Raw genomic sequence first — 17,448 nt, 5'->3', positions numbered from 1 at the left:
GCAGAATTTGTGTGGTGGGAGGGGGTAAATTAGGTCATAATGTGAGGGAAGGCATTGATTGTTTTAGACTTTTCTTTCTTACTGTAACTTGTGAGATGAATGTAATGTTTGTAGCAAATTTGATAAAGCCTAAAAATGAATACAAGGTTCAAAACTGACAAACGAGAGAAAATAAGAGAGTTTGTTGTTCTTTTACATCGCAAAAATGAGTCACAAACATGAACATATCCAAACTTCTGTTCAGAAAACTCAACTTCTTTAAGACAACCATGTCTTTCTAGGAATATTGACATATGGATGTTGTGTTCTTAATGGCATTAGGTCTTAAAAGAGATCAAGTATTACCAAAGCATGACCTAACCTTGAAACTTTGAATCTGTGCATCATTTTAGTACACGTGTCAAGCTCATGGCACGGGGGCCAAATCCGACCATCTGGAGCATCCAATTCGGCCCGCGGGAGAAAGTAAAAATTACAGAGAAAACATGAATCATTGTGTGAATGAAACTCAACTCTCCTGGTGCTCATATTGCAGTTATTTTTTAATGTTAAACTGTTGAAAAAAAATCACATTTCTTACAAAATCCTTCAATTTTCCTCAAATTATAACATGATATTTTCCTTAATTGAATAAAAATTGGTAACAAAATCTAAAAAACCTAAAGTGAAGATCCTGTTGAGACTAATATCTGTCACTTATTGCTTGTATATGATCGGTTTCTTAGATATTCTGTATTTTATGAAGTGTAAACTAGAGCACAATAATGTTGAAATTACTTTGCATAAAATCTGTGGCCCTCTTGAGATCAAACTGCTCCGTATTTGGCCCCTGAAGTCAAATAAGTTTGACACACTTGCTTTAGGATAATCACAGTAACACACCATTCAATCCTTTTACAAACTCCTGCCTGTCAAGGTTTAATCCACCTCATTTTGTCAGTACAGATCCATCAAAATCCCATTGACAGGTAACTTTAAAATGTTCACCTAGAAGTGAATGGAGTGGCCATTACTTACCCATTGTATTCTGTCGGTTGTGGTCTCATAGCAGGAGTCAAAGACCTGCTCTCTGCTTCAGGGTTGAGAACTTCCAGTTCGTCCTCTGACTCCAGCAGACTTTGTGCCTCATCAGTCAGATCCTCCCTGGATCTCCTCAGGTCTTCTCTGCTCTTTCGAAGGTCGTCTTTACTTTGGCTCTTCTTTGATTTCTGTAGTTCAACCAGCTTTCCATAGTTCCCTACAACACGGGAGTTTACATTATTGTCATAAAGGTTGAGAAGGAACCCAACAAAAGGTCAAAGAGGCTTCCCACTGCTATCTGCTATGCCAAGGAGACAATGGCTCACAATGCAGAGGTGGAATTTCCCTGTAAAGTTACTAATAAAGGACAATATCTTTATCATATTATCTGCTTTAAGACATGACTCTTCAAACTACTTCATAATTTAGTTTTTCTGTAAATTGCCTTTATAAAATTACCAAAAACAATTATATATTAAATACACTGAGTGTCCAAAACTTTCTTTAAACTAGTTTAGAGATTATATTTGATTGTATTAAAGTATTTCATTAACATACTGTTACAGTGTCTAAAACAACAATATGACAATGCTGTCACATGGCTGCAAGTGTCTGTGATGACACTAACAAAACTCTGAATTTAGGAGCAAATATTAAAGTTGTATGTTGACAGTCTACAGATAGGTAAAGATACAGACTTTATAGTTTCTATGGCCAAATTGCAGCAGGTGGGATACTTTTTTCTTCTTCCAGTACAACATTTTGTAGATTTGCTTCCTTCCTGAATCCTGAAGGTGTTGCTATACCATGCAGGTTCTTCTACTACTGGCCATTCCGTGTTCCCATCATGTGTAGGACATATGTTGATACATAGGGTGTGTGGTACTTACCAATGGAGAGCTCAAAGGATATTGGTTTGCTTCCCACGGACAGGTCAATCATAGTGACTTCAAACAGAGATGCAAACAATAGGAACTCTTCCTTCTGACCCAGGAAGCCCTGTGGACAATGGATGAAGAGGAAAGGTAGATAAAAACCATGAGGGACCCTCCACTGTTTTTACATGTTTTACCTAAACGTTTCTGTATGTACTTATTGGAAGATCTGTGCTTGATAAAACACCTTCATAAGTACAATATTCATGTTATTGTCATTTAAAGACGGGCTAGAGTCTGTGATCCACCATCATCATGGATAGATGAAACTCCCAAGTTTTATACATAAAGACTGACATTACGCTGTCATTATTATGACATGACATCTGTCATTAGCATGAATAAGGTGTCATGAAGGCTGACTAAGTGTCCTTCGTTACCCTAACCACTAACCCTAACCTTAGCTCTAACCCTAACCCCACTAGATCCTTCCACCTAACCCAAAAAATGCCAACATAGCTCTAAAGGTGTCATAATTTAGCGAGTGACACTTAATGACAGCTTTCATGACACCTTATTCATGCCCAATGACAGCGTAATGACAGCCTTATGTATAAAACTTCAAGTAAAGTGTTACCAAACATCCTTCTAATGTCACTTGCTCAATTTGATGAACATATAGAATACATTTATAGCCTAAAATATTTCTAAAGTCATGAATACAAGAGAGAAAACACACCTAAACAATTGAAGAAGAAATAAAACCTAGACATAAATTTAAAAAAATACATAAAAAATCATATACCAATTGCTTTGAAAAAGATCAATTTAAATCTAGTTTTTTAACCTTAAGTAAAACAGTGAAATGAACACAACACACATCATATTAAGAAATGATATAATGATGATGATGTCACTGACCTCTGGCAGTGGGTAGGTCTCCTCCACCATCACTGTAACAGCCTCTGGTACTTCAACTCCACTGTCACCAGACTCGTCTGTTGACCCAGCAGCAGGTATCCCTAAAGCAGCAACAAGTAAACAAACCACTATTATTGTTTCTTTTTAAAAATATGACTTAAAATACCTGGACACTAATCCATCACGACCTAATAACACATTTTTAAAAAAAATTTAAAAAAAACGTCATAGTAAAAATAACATTTTCATGGATAGAATTAATTAGAGGCATGAAAAATTAAATACTTAACAAAAAAAACTTCACTTGTACAGAGTTTTCTTAACTTTTACAAATTAATATTGGAAAAAAAGTATTGAATCATTAAAATTGAGACATTTAAAAATAGTTTTAAATGTTTTCGTAGTAAAAGTATTAAAAAAAATTCATTTAAAAAATGTTAAATCTTTACTTTCAGATTTATTTATTCAATAGACAATACATATTATAAACACAAACATGTAAATCTGCTTCATTAGGTAATAAAAGCTCATTTGTTCATCTTGAGTCCCCAAGTCGACAAATGCACACACATAAAACACTAAAATACATTTAAATACAACAATATGTAAGAGCAAAATGAATTTTAAATATGCATGTACAACACAAGACTAAAAATGAACCATCAATAATGACCAACGCTGAAACTGCTTCACAAACTTAAAACAGCATCATGGAATTTCACAATGTCCTGATGTTTCCATGTTATTGAAATGGTTCAATTAGTTAAAAGCACAATGTAAGGAAGCTTAATAAATATAAATCAATGCATTTGTAAAAAGGTCATTTGAGCTCCTCAACTCACCTTCTTTGCTTTTCTTCCTTCTCTGTCCCAGTTTACCCAGAGCACCTTTCACCTTCACAAGCATTTACAACTCAGGAATATTATTCAGATTTATTCATTTTACACATACTACATGTGACTATTCATGTTTTTTAATAAATTTATCAAAAACAAAAGTCTGCAGAATGAATTTTTATATTCTAATACATTTTGCTTCGCTATAATGCCTTATTTATGCAGCTTTAAAAGCAAATTTCAGAGTAATTATCAAAAATGTGTGCATTTGGATTTTGTGGTATAAAGATTTACTTCTCATCGAGGTTACCTTTCCCGCCATGGATGAGACTGTATCTCCGAGGGCGGAATGCGAGGAGTAAACCTCCATGGAGAGAGCAAGAAGTATTCGTCCACGGTAAAATATCCCCTCACCCAGACCTTCATTTAAAGCCTAATTCATAAATAAAAGTAATGATCATAAAGATTAGTCAGAAATCAATTAACTCTGACAATTGAAAAATAAAATATCCTTTAATTCATAAAAATAAGGTACAAATAACAGTTGGCTCTAGTAATTTACTTATTTGTTTGTTTGGAACTTTAAATAGACAAACATAATCTTAAGACCAGTATGCAACCATTCACACTCCCCTATAGTTTTGCCTAAAAACACCCAAAAGATTCCTTTTTTTATTTTGTCCTATCGAGGAGATCCTCTGGAAGTAAACTCCAAAAATGGACGCCATCTTACCCAGGACAAACCATTGCATGGCAACCAGCTTCTGTGTGTGTGTGTGTGTGTGTGTGTGTGTGTGTGTGTGTGTGTGTGTGTGTGTGTGTGTGTGTGTGTGTGTGTGTGTGTGTGTGAAATATCTCTGTGTGTCAGAATCAGACTGACCTGAGACTTTCAACATGGCTGCTGCTTGGTTCAAGGGCGTGCAACGTTGAATTTGTTTGGACTGCAATGATACCGTTAATGAATTATTTCATAAATGCTTTACAAATGACACTAAACGAGTCCGGACTGAGCCTGAGGAGATCTGGATCCGTGAGGACAACAAACTGGAATTGGAATAGATGGGGTTCAACTCCCTACAGTGTCCTTGCTAAAATCCAAAATATATGAAAACACAATAGTTATCACTCTACACATTTCACAATAAACCTAAATGTCCCTGACGTCCCACCTTCAAACACATCCTCATTTAACCATTCATGAAAAAGCTACAGAACCGCCCACTTTTCTATAGCAATACATACCACCTACGGGCACTGCACTAGTCATGTAAATACAACTATTACACATTTGTCTCTTATTTACTAACATATACTGCAAGTCTTGCTGCATACAATGAAACATCCCATAATAGTTTTATAATGTGATGGAGTCCTGACAGAAGCTGCTTGTTGTGTGTAGTTAGTCTCTGGTAAGATGGCGGCTGAAGTGGAGCCGTCTATGTGAATGTTGCTATGGTTCAACCTGTTGTTAGCCCACCTTGTGATGCAATGCTAACATGCTAAGCTAACATCTCAATCAGCAGGACTACCGTAGTTCACCTGGTGCACGTCTCCAAGCGTGGAGTTCTGAGGAGAACCATAAAGGTTAACCCAGCTTGGGCCAAAGGTGGGGTTAAAACCTGAAGAAAGCAAAAAAAAAAAAAACATTTTATTACTTCCTGCAATTTACAAAGAAAAAAAGCTAGTATCGAACCATGCTAGCATTTGATCGAGCAATAAACAAATTTGGGTAAAAGTTTATTTTTATTCCTGTATTTATTTAGGTTGACAACTTTCAATTTTATTTATTTATTTTTTTAAATCTACAATGGCAATAGTTGTATTAAAAAGGTAATTTCAAAACATTCTTGCCATTCTATAAATACTTTAGAGGGCAAAAATATTAGGCAACGATATCAACAAGTAGGATAAATATGAAATAATACTATAAAATAAAATAAAAATTATCCAAATTTACACATTTATCTGAAAAATAAAAGAAAGCAGAAGGAAGAATTTATAACTCTTGGTCCAATTTAATTAACATTTTGAAGCAAGTGTTCCATGAAAATGACTTTTCAATCAAATTACAATCAAATTTGTTCGTATTAGGTCGAGAAGGCACTGACAGATATGTTTGAACTAAATTAAAACCTGGAATTAGAACACCTTTGAAGAATACATGAACTATTAATAATAAACAAGGCGGATATTCCACTTTTTAATGTTTGGTGTGTTGCAGTTATGAAGCAGGTGACAAGGACATGGAAACAACAAATCTCACCCAAAATAAATGCTTGGTTGAAAACGGTAGAGCAAACTTTAGATGATGAAAAAATAACATTAACACTTAGAGATAACATACAAAACATGAATAAAATTTACTCTGAAAATAGACTAAGTAGACTTCACAAGTGCATCATTTCATTAAAGGACGTGTGACGAAAAGGCACTTACACTTTTTATTTATATATATATATATATTTTTTTTTTTCTGTTTTGTGTTATACAAAAAAGAAATGTAGTGTACTTTTGATGACAGCTGTCTGTGAAATTGACACGTTGTTTGTAAATTAATGCAATAAATTATAAATAATAATAATTTTAGCTAAATGCTCCTTACACTAGTAGAGAATTCATTATCTTTGTAGGAATGGGTCCAAAAATGTTAAATATTTGTGTTAAATGCTTGGCTGATTGTGTGGAAGGTACCATTCCTGGTGGGATCAGAAACCTTTTGGAGGTCTAAGTAGTGAGTCGCAAGAGCAACATCTCCCATCTTAGCATCATCATTGATCTGGATCTTAAACCCCTGAGCCAGAGGTGGAAACTGCTCGATAAAGGAGATTTCCTCGTTCCAAACTGGATTGCTTGTGGCACTGGCCACCGACGTATCACCCTGAAAACAGGAAAGGACACAAGACGATCAATATGTTTCTCATTCAGCTTCTGAGCAATAATAGTAAAAAAAAAATGTCTCCGTACTAAAAGTTTTCATCTGTCAGGGCAAAAATTGTTAGTTATGTTTATTAACATATTTACTCATAGACCTTATTCTTTTTAAGGCTTTAAGTTGAGACTTTTCATTTCTGCTGTCTCATGTTTTCTGCTCTCTTCTCGAGGTCAGCTTCCCAAAACACATCTTATCCCTCAGACACAGAGGCATCACACACTCACATGCCTACACACACTCACATAGTCACACATAAACACCCAATACACATCCATTCATACACATAAACACCATACACGCACACACCTCCAACACTCACGACAATCAGGAGATACCAGAGAACTGGTTGTTTTGACCTAAAGAAGAAACTGTCTCTTTTCACCCTCTTCTTTCACCTCCTCTGTCCTCTTTATCTCCTGGGGGGAGGAGGGAGGGGGACTGAGGGGGAATATACGTGATGAGTTAGAACTGTGGGCCACTCGATCATCGGACGTCCGCCCGGGCGGTCACTAATTTTGTCCATCTTTGTACTCTTTTTTACTTAGTTTTATAATAAACCTTTTTTATAAAATCATCAATGCCTCGACTGGACTCCATCATTCAACCAGAGCAATAAATCATGTCTCCAAATGAGGTCAACCGCAAATTTGCCGTAACACATCCCTTTAATGTTGTTACTACAACTTAACAAGTCGTAATGTTGCTAATCATCCAAATCAAGAAGAAAAACTTAGAAATTCAATGTATTCTTTATCTTAAGTAAGAGTTGTCCAGTAGTAAGTAACGTTTAGTTATCACAAAGTGCTTCACATTAGTCAAGTCACAAATAAAACAAACGTTAAAAATAAATAACACAAACAAAGGGATTATTAAAAAGAAAAAAAAAAAGATGGTTCTTTAGTAGTTTTCAATCTGTGTCTTGTTACCTGTTGCCCAGCAAAGCTCACACGCACATAAGGGTCAATGAATACAGCCCGGTCAGTGACGGACATTTTGGCCATAAGCCCCGCCCCCATAGTGGGCAAACCCTCGGCCCTGTAGATCCGAACGCGAAACCGAGCCCACGGGCGCTCAGAGGGCATGCCACGAGGAAGCAGCAGATTCCTGTGCAGAAAAAACCACCTCAGCATCAGAAACCAGAGAAGAAGAAGCACTGAGTTCATCTAAAACTTACAGTCATTATCGTTACGACTACGACTATCACAAAAACATTCAGATTAGAGTTTTCTCTTTTTGTATTTAGCCAGTGTTAGTTGGTAAAACAGCTGGTAAGAAAGATTAACACGTAGTTACATGAGCTTATTCTACAGTAGAGTGGGTGACATAATATGGTTTACAGTGGTCATTTTTCAGAAAATTTTGATTTATAGTTTTTCCACTAAAATGAAACTTTAGTCAAAATTTTAGTCTAGTTTTAGCCCATTATAGGGTTAGGGTTAGCCCTATCCGTACAGTTCCCGTATCAATATACTGACATTCTACCCGTACGCAGTGCCCCTCATTGGCCAGTTTAGGTCACGTGACTAAAACTAAATCAAACCCTAAGACGCTACGTACTTGTACTTCGGTAAACGTACCAATAGCATCAGGGGTTTGACCGTACGGCAACCGTACGAATAGACACTTTCTTAAATCATTGACATAGTCGACTAAATCTGTTACAGATATAGTTGAATAATAAATGCAGCCAAAGGGTTGAATAATTTTTTGAATATTTAATTACCACTGATCAACCTGATATAGGATGGTATTAATGTATAAGTTATTAAAAGCTAAAATATTTCATATAAATCGGCTTGTACAATAAATAATCTTACATAATGAGTATTTTTTTCTTCCACTCACAAAACGGTTCTTACTATGTTCACTATTGTCTAATATTCCATGTGAAACCTTAACTTGTCTTATAATATTTATATGTATATATCTGTACTGTACCAGTGGTCATTTTGACGACTACAATTTTTCGTCATAGTTTTCGTCGACTACATTTTTTTTAAGTGACAATAACTAGACTACGACAATTAAAAATAAAAAAATGTGGACAAAAAGTATATAGAAATGTATTTATATTTTTGTTAACTAACAATTAGGGAACTAAAACATTTGCCACATGGAACGAAATCCAATCAGAGCTCATGTGATCATGTGGTCTTACATATTGATCACATCAAATTTGTCTGTGTGTATTTACAAACATTGATACCATCCTCTTATAATTTATATTTTAGTTGACTTCATCTGTGACAGATTTAGTCGACTAAAATCTTAATGTCCTTTAGTTGACTAAAACTAGACTATAACTGAAATAGTCCTGATGACTAACTGACAGAAACTCAATCAATTCTTTGTTTGGTCTATTTTTAGTCAAATAAAAACAAATTGTCGACTAAAACTATGACAAACGTTATTAGTCAACAACACCAACACCAACAAAACACTGTAAAAATCAGCACCTTTTGGGTTTAACTCGGATTAATGCAAGGCACCTTTTTCATCAAACACCAATACAAATACACAGATATTTTGGAGAAATATCACACATTTGAATGATGATGAATGTTTGTGTTTTGCTTGTTTTTTTAATTCCGAGGCTCACTGACTTTTCTATGTCCTCACTGGCTGAGGATGAGGAGGATGAAGCCAGCGCGGGCGTGCTCAGAGCGTCGCCCTTCATCAGCACGTTGAGCGTCGCTTTGACGTAACCTTTAATCCCTGATCTGGTGTCACTGGGATCTGTGAGTGGGGCCCACTTCTGGTAGAAACGATGATCTGGAAAACAGTTAAAGTGCATGTTTTAAACCTGAGTAAAACTAGTACTACTTCGTTTAGCACTGGTTGGGTCCTGGTACCTGGCTGGTTGTAAACAGTGGAGATGTCAATCTTAAAGGTCCCGATGTGAGTCATGAGGAAGGCCAGTATTCCTCGATGGACCACCTGAAAGGAGGCGGAGTAACATGTGAGATGCATGATAAACTGGAGAAAAGACAAACTCATTTAAAAAAAAAAAAAAAAAAAAACAGTAATAAACCTTTATCTCAATGACTTCTTCCAAGAAGAGCTTGGGAGCCTCCTGAAAATCAAACTGGAAGTTCTGAAAACACCCCAAAAAACAAAGTGAATATATTTTACTCTATTGAACAAGCACCTTTATCCTTTCAAAACCAGATACTTCAACTTTCCTTTACTGTTGTGAAAAACAAGAAAAAAAACACATATTTTAAGCTAAACAAAGGTTATTCACTGGCAAAATGCTACATCTCACATCACACAGGCAGTTGTGTTCCTCTGATCCACTTCATTGTTGTGATTTATTTTCTGTTGTCTTGTCTTTAATTGTTGTACCATATTATAAATAAAACATCAGATTATCAGACTAGAGCTCGTACCTCGTTGTAGAAAGGGCAGTTTGTAGATTTTTGCGTGGCCGTGTGTTTTTTCTGGCTTCCAATCTTAACAAAAACTGCAGGGTTGATGTTCACTCCTGTCAGTTTTTGGGCTTCCAGGATGTTCACGTTCACCTGAACACACACGCACACATGCACGCACGCACGCACGCACACACACGCACACACACACAGCAAACATATTGATAGAGGTTTTTATTTCAGGTGACTTCAATACAAGGTTACTTAACTTATAAGGATAATTTTAGACATATTTGTGTCTGAATTGTTTCAAATGAAAACACCTGGAGATGATAAAGAAATAAGAGTAAGCCTCAAAGACCAATAAATCCAACATCATTTGTTAAAAAAAGATATAAAAGGTTTAAAATGCAGCTCAAAAATCTTGTTTTGATCTCTACTCTAAACACTTGGTTTATTGACATTGTCATTGTGTTGTTTTGTGCATTGCATTGTGGGAGGTGGAGTCCTGTAAATGAATGCATGGAAGTGTTTTTCCTTCATTCTTACTGTGATTTCTCTGTTTCCTCCTCAGGTAAGGAGGACAGTAATTGGCTTGACACCATAGTTTGTTCCCAGTATGTCCAGTGATATCACCTAACTACACCAGACATTTAATTTCAGCCGAATTAAACCCCAAAATTAACATCCGCCATTGTTTTATCACAACTTTCAGTAAAAACACCAGAAATGTGTTGAGAAGTCATTTTGGCAGAGTTTTTAGGGCAAACACAAGAAATTACAGTAAGAATAAAGTAAAAACACTTTTATACATCCGTCTACTGGACTCCAATTCCCACAATGCAATGCGTGAAACTTTTCCGGAAATGTCTTTATCTTTTTTGGGCAAATAATCTTCAATTTATTGATCCATGAGGTCTACGCTGTCTCTATCTGATAAAAAATGTCCAGTCTCCATGAACCTGTTATAGATTTGAAGTTAAATGTGATTGTAAAAATGTTTGCTTATTGCCCAAAACGTTTACGAGCACCCCTAAATCTTAAAGAAAAATTGTATTTCACTTGGCTTAACAAGGTTTAATCAGTGACAGAGTGTAGCACCATGTGATTGTCTTCACGTCTGCAGGCTGGTGCTGTTTTTTCAACTGGAATAAATGGAACCAATGGAAAGATGGATGACTAAACACACCTGAAAGCTTTTAGCTTTGGGCATAGATGTAACTGAACTCCTGCACTGAGGTCTGAACCGACTACACACGAACACAGAAGAAGACAGAAACACGGACAAAAGAAAGCGTGAGCGAGTTAGTTCATTTTTCCCATCAGAGGAGTTAATAGGGACAGTTTCTGTGAAGCAGACGGACCTCAAAAGAGGAGTAAAGACAATGGTACTCATATCTAAGTCTAGCAGGTCGTCATCAAAATCATCGTCGTCATCATCGTCATCTTCACCGGTCCGGGCCAAACTCTGACCCAGACGTCGTGTTTCTCTGTCCCTTTGATCGGGACGCCCAGTATTCCTCACACTGATGGAAAACAGAGCACGGACATTTTTATTCATTCTCCTGCTCATAAGTAGTGAAATATTGTTGGTTATTACACAGTCAGTCATTTTATGTCATTTCAACAAATGGTCCACGCACTTTGGTCTCAAAAATACCAACTGTTCCGTGATTATTCAATAAACATAGTGTATATTTTTAGTTTGATCAGATGAATACTTTTTGAGATATGGACAATTTAGTGAGGGCGGTATTGGTAATTGGTAATAGTAATAATAATAATAATGGCTTGGATTTATATAGCGCTTTTTTCAAGGAGACTCAAAGCGTGTACAGAAACCATAATTCATTCACACCAGTCACTCCGGTGGTGGTAAACTACAATGTAGCCACAGCTGCCCTGAGGCATACTGACAGACGCGTGGCTGCCGTTTCGCACCGACTTCCCCTCTGACCACAACCAACATTCATGCACAATTCATACCCATTCATACGAGGCAATGTGGGTAAAGTGCCTTGCCCAAGGACACGACAATGACTTGCCCCTGTGGTTACTGGACGACCTACTCTCCCACTGATCCACGGTCGCCCAGCGAGCTGTATTACTGTATTGGTATAGTAATACAGCTCCATCTACTCTCTAAGAATATAGAAAACATCTGCATTACAGCTCATCAAAATAGGAAACAAGTTTTTCAGGGTTTGGGTCTAGAACATTTGTGGGCCTTCAGTAAACAACTTATCATATGTCTCAGCCTCCTGTAATATGATCAGCTTAGAGATATGTACAGTACATAGATTGTTCACATCACTAATGATTAGTCACATATATGAATTGGTTCTTTGGTGACAATCTCTTGAAATCTAGAAAAATAATTTTTTTTAACTTTTTTCATTGACCCATAACTGCATGTGGGAATGTAAAAAAATCTCATCTCTGTTTTCATTGACAGTATAAAGATCACTCTTTCTTGGGATATAAAACAATTGTTCTAAAATAACTGTATTACTATACCAAATTTCAGTTTCCTATGTTGTGTACGAAAATCAACCGATATCCGACTACTGAATAATCACGGAACAATTGGTTAAAAAATATCTGAATTTTTTTAGACTGAAGTGCGAGGAATGTCCTTAAAATTTGTTGAAATGACATGGAATGACCCACAGATCATTAGTTTTCCTGCATTAATAATGTGCAGCAAAGGATGAGTTCACCTCTGTGAAGGTTCCTGAAATCCTTGATTCCTGATGACCAGGACCGAGCTGAGGAAGAGTCAAAAACACAAAATGATGATGAAATCAGGGCAGTTTATCAACTCTGCAAAACATACAGTATGTGTTTTAGTCCTTAAAGCTGCTGCATGAGGACGATGACTAATATCTTTTGTAAACTTTAACTGTACTTCATCAAAAAGCTAAATGCCAAAAACTCGGCCAAAGTGAAAAAACAATATGGTGGACGTTGATATTGTGGCTTTACAGAAACACCTGAATAAAATGAAATGGGAGCCACTGCATATCAGTAAAAATAGATATACTGTAAGTCTCTGCCTGTGCATCAATTTATTTATTTTAATTATTAGGTAGTGGTGCTCTCACCTCTTATGTTGTTTTATGATGTATGTTGTCATGTCATGTCATGTTATGTTATGTTATGTTATGTTATGTTTGTGGTTAAGACTGATGTCTCTTGTCTGCTGCACGTCAAATTGCCCTTCAAGGGACAAACTAACAAAGTGAAAGTGACCACTTAAAAAAAAAAACACAACATAAAGAGATGAAGTGAATCACTGACTCGTCTGATGTAGAAACACGAGAAATCACAGAAAAAATGAAGTAAAAACACTTGTAACATCTTTGCATTCTATTTCCAGCTAGTTTGTTTTGTCCTCTTTTTGAATAATGTGTTTATTTCTGGAAATTTACCTTGATCTCCTGACATGTTTTGACTGTTAGCTGCCAGTTTTCTTCAGAGGTATCTGCTAATTGCTTTGATGTGTCCTTGATTTCCACGTAATAATTCCAGAAAGTTAATTTTGTCCTCTTTTTGAATAATGTGTCAAGGTTTCATTTAATCAGACAAATGGTCTTCAGGAAATTTACTTTGATCTCCTGACATGTTACGACTGTCAACTGCCAGTCATCTTTGGAGGTATCTGCTGATTGCTTTGATGTGTCATTGACTTCCGCGCAGTAATTCCAACAAGTTCATTTTGTCCTCTTTTTGAATAATGTGTTTTTTGTCTGGAAATTTACTTTGATCTCCTCACATGTTAGGACTGTCAACTGCCAGTTTTCTTCAGAGGTGTCTGCTGATCACATTGATGTGTCCTTGACTTCAGTGTAACAATTCCAGCAAGTTCATTTTGTCTTCTTTTTGAATAATATGTCAAGGTTAAAGCATTTTTATTTTCAGGAAATGTACTTTGATCTCCTGAAATGTCGTTGCATTCTTCTACTGGACTTCAAATCCCACAATGCAATGCAATGCAGGAATGTTTATGATGGAGTCGATATATCAAACTTGAGTGTTGCAATTTTAACCTTTGTGAGTAAATTCTGTTCCTTCAGTTCATTGATCTATGAGGCCTATAGACTGTCTTTGTTTGTGTTATAAAAAACCAAGTTATTTATCGTCCTCAGCAGCTTTTAGCTCAACAATATTTATTTAGCGTTTCCCAGCGTGAATGCTACTTACTCATTCCTCTGTTCCTCCTGAAGGAACTCATGCCCCTCCCAGTTTCCTGCTCTTCCCTCGACAGGATGGAATCTCACATCGATCTCAATGTAAACCTGTGGCAACAGGACAGAGGTGTGTGTGCGTGTGTGTGTGCGTGTGTGTGTGTGTGTGTGTGTGTGTGTGTGTGTGTGTGTGTGTGTGTGTGTGTGTGTGTGTGTGTGTGTGTGTGTGTGTGTGTGTGTGTGTGTGTGTGTGTGTGTGTGTGTCTCCTTACATCAGTCAGACCATAGTTGGCGTCAGTGAGAGGTTCACGGAGCAGCATCCTCCCTGCAGTGACAACATGTTGGAGACTGATAACCAGCTGACCTAGCAGTCTGCGCGCACACACACACACACACACACACACACACACACACACACACACACACACACACACAGACCCAGGTTAAATACCTTTCAGACTCTTTGCATATTAAATGCACTTAGAGAACCTCAGTCAAACTCAAGGCTTGGGGACCATATCCGGCCCTTTAGATCATCCAATTCGGCCCGCAGGAGAAAATAAAAATTACAGACGATACATGAACCATTGTGTCTATTACTAAATATTTCAGTTGGGGATATATAACCCCCCCCATTTACACACATTTGCATGGCTCACAGTTTTCCACTGCATATATCACATGATGGCAGTCATTTCTAAATGCAAATTGTTGAAAGGACTCTCGATTTTTCCAAAATTCTGCAATTTTCCTCCAAATATTCCACAAGATTTTGCCAAATTAAGTAGAAATTGGTCACAAAATCAAGGAAATTGAAATGTAGATTGTGCAAGGGCAGATATATGTCACTTATTGCTTGGATATTGTCGGTGCCTCACATACTTTACATGTCATGTATACATGGAGGTGCAATTAGGGCACACTACCCATAAAATGACTCATTTTCTTCACCTATAGGCTGAATTAGGGCCCATTTTTGATCAGGCTGTTGTGTATTTGGCCCCTAAACTGTGAATAACTTCTTCAGTCCAGGTTGATTGTAAAACAAACATCAGCTTTGGATTTGTAGTTAAAATGTGTGTTTCGATTTGTGTGTATGTGTGTTTGTGTGTAGTTTACCTGTTTGTAAAAACTTTACTGCTGTTATAAACTTTGATGGACAGAGCTTCATCAGCGATCCCTTTGCCATAGTAGGGCCAACGAAAATGCTTCAAAAACACACACACACACACACACACACACACACACACACACACGGTTCAGTTTCACATAGTTGCCTTTAGCATAGAATGCAGTTAAGATTGTATGTTGTGTTTTAGATGTGTGTGTGTGTGTGTGTGTGTGTGTGTGTGTGTGTGTGTGTGTGTGTGTGTGTGTGTGTGTGTGTTTAAGGAGTGGCTGCACAGTGTGGGATTGTCTGTTGTTTTTAATTGTGATGACGAAAAAGAAACTTTTTTTAAAATAGTTTTTGCATTCTCAGAAGAGAGTTGAGTGAGTGAGACCAGAGGTATGTGATAATAACATTAATACTTTATTAATGCCAAAATAAAGATGTAGTAAATCAGAGATGTGCGAGTTTTATTACAGCGAGGGACATAAAATGTGATTGCTTTATCCAAGGGCCACAGAATATAGAATGATAACCAATCGAAGCTTTGATACAGGAAAGATCAAAGGTTTTTTTGTGTGTAAATCGTGTATATTTGTCATTTGTGTTTTTGTTGACATTTTGTCTACATTTGTTGTTCTTTTGTGTGTTTTTGGAGACATTTGGTTTATTTATGTTGTCATGTGTATTTTTGTGACTTTTAGTTGTATTTTGGTGTGTTTAATTTTTTTATGTAATTTTGTTTACTTTTGTGGTATTATGTGTGTTTTTGGAGTCATTTGTGTATTTTTCTGCCTTTTTGTTGTATTTTGAAGTATTCTTGTTTACTTTTGTTGCATTTTAGTGTGTTTTTTGAGGGATTTTGTTCATTCTTGTTGTTCTTTTGAGTGTTTTCGTTGTCATTTGTCTATTTTTTGTTGTTTTGTTTCTTGTTTAAGTCATGATGTGTAAAATTAGACAGTCATCTTGACATTAGATGAGATAATTAGATGAGGGCTGTATGTTTTCACAACTGAAGAAAGACTCCAGCATCCATAAACATCAAAGGTGGATAAAAAAGATCACAAAACAATAAGTTTAGTTGAATAAAGAAGAATCAGATCAGCTGTTATCATGTGTGTGTGTGTGTGTGTGTGTGTGTGTGTTGAAGGAACGGTTACATGTATTGACTGTAGGAGGAGATCTGCTTCCTATCAGCTCTTTAAAATAGTTTCAATCTGAAGCAGGCAAACAGAAGCAGCTTCCTGCTCAGATACACAACAGAGATACACAACACAGATACACAACACAGATACACAACACAGATACACAACACAGATACACAACACAGATACACAACACTCCTACAGCGAGGACTCCAAACCAGATGTGGGCAATCACCGGCCCGGGGGCCACATGCGGCCCTCGGCCTGATATTGAATCAACCCCCCAAAAAAATGCACAAAATGATCCCAAAAACACGCACAATGACAGAAAAATAAAGATAAAAATATAGAAAATGAGAAAGAAAATACACTAAATGACAAAACGTATTGAAAACTGCAATGAAAATGCATAAAATGATTCCAAAAAGATGCATAAAGAAAACACTAATACGTAAAATAACAGAAAATATGGTATCACTTTGTAATAACCATCTCAATAATGGTAAATAGATAGTTAATGAACCTTTAGTTAATAGTTATTTACTGTTAATAAAAATCAGTTCCAACTTCACAATAACGCATCCAGATAATGTTTGTAGACGGATTATAAACCAATTATTAACCATTAGTAAAGTATTAATTATCTATCTAAAACATGTTTATAGATGCTTTATAAAGCATTAGTAAGGGATCATAATCTTCAGTTCCAACTTTATAATAACAACCAAATAATGATAATAGATGCTTCATAAAACATTTATAAACCATTAACAAATATCTGGCCCATGTGTCTCTGTAATGTTTACATCATCAATGTTTTTTAATCATTGTTAATCAATAACACTTTATAAAGTGTATAAAATGTTGTAATGTGTGCATCAATAAACTGTTCATACAATATAACGTCAATTATAGCATTACAAATCACTAAAAAACATTATTAACTATCATTTTATTGTTTGTTAACAGTAAATAACTATTAACTAAAGGTTCATTAACTATCTATTTACCATTATTTACCCTTTAAAGATGATGGTTATTATAAAGTGTTACCAA

The 17,448-nt window shown here is 36.2% G+C and overlaps 1 protein-coding gene across 2 annotated transcripts in view; it reads right to left on the bottom strand.

Moving 5' to 3' along the window:
* Window positions 1-17,448, bottom strand: part of fer1l4 (fer-1 like family member 4) — a 39,838-nt gene that overhangs the window by 20,993 nt on the left and 1,397 nt on the right. Inside the window, exons 3-20 of one of the 2 annotated variants that reach the window (XM_028447159.1) lie at window positions 15,259-15,347; window positions 14,412-14,511; window positions 14,156-14,250; window positions 12,673-12,720; window positions 11,317-11,478; window positions 11,142-11,202; window positions 9,974-10,105; window positions 9,616-9,678; window positions 9,437-9,521; window positions 9,188-9,356; window positions 7,511-7,688; window positions 6,344-6,530; window positions 5,192-5,271; window positions 3,963-4,085; window positions 3,659-3,710; window positions 2,817-2,917; window positions 1,911-2,019; window positions 1,018-1,237 (exon numbers count right to left, since the gene is read on the bottom strand). In XM_028447159.1, coding sequence (XP_028302960.1) covers window positions 1,018-1,237; window positions 1,911-2,019; window positions 2,817-2,917; window positions 3,659-3,710; window positions 3,963-4,085; window positions 5,192-5,271; window positions 6,344-6,530; window positions 7,511-7,688; window positions 9,188-9,356; window positions 9,437-9,521; window positions 9,616-9,678; window positions 9,974-10,105; window positions 11,142-11,202; window positions 11,317-11,478; window positions 12,673-12,720; window positions 14,156-14,250; window positions 14,412-14,511; window positions 15,259-15,347 — 2,054 coding nt within the window. The remainder of the gene's footprint in view (window positions 1-1,017; window positions 1,238-1,910; window positions 2,020-2,816; window positions 2,918-3,658; window positions 3,711-3,962; window positions 4,086-5,191; window positions 5,272-6,343; window positions 6,531-7,510; window positions 7,689-9,187; window positions 9,357-9,436; window positions 9,522-9,615; window positions 9,679-9,973; window positions 10,106-11,141; window positions 11,203-11,316; window positions 11,479-12,672; window positions 12,721-14,155; window positions 14,251-14,411; window positions 14,512-15,258; window positions 15,348-17,448) is intronic. The other variant, XM_028447160.1, reaches the window with a different exon arrangement.

This window comes from Gouania willdenowi, chromosome 5, assembly GCF_900634775.1.
Source record: "Gouania willdenowi chromosome 5, fGouWil2.1, whole genome shotgun sequence".
NCBI classification, from domain to species: domain Eukaryota; kingdom Metazoa; phylum Chordata; class Actinopteri; order Blenniiformes; family Gobiesocidae; genus Gouania; species Gouania willdenowi.
The sequence above is the reverse complement of the archived record's forward strand: the minus strand, read 5'-3'. Positions and strand labels throughout refer to the sequence as shown.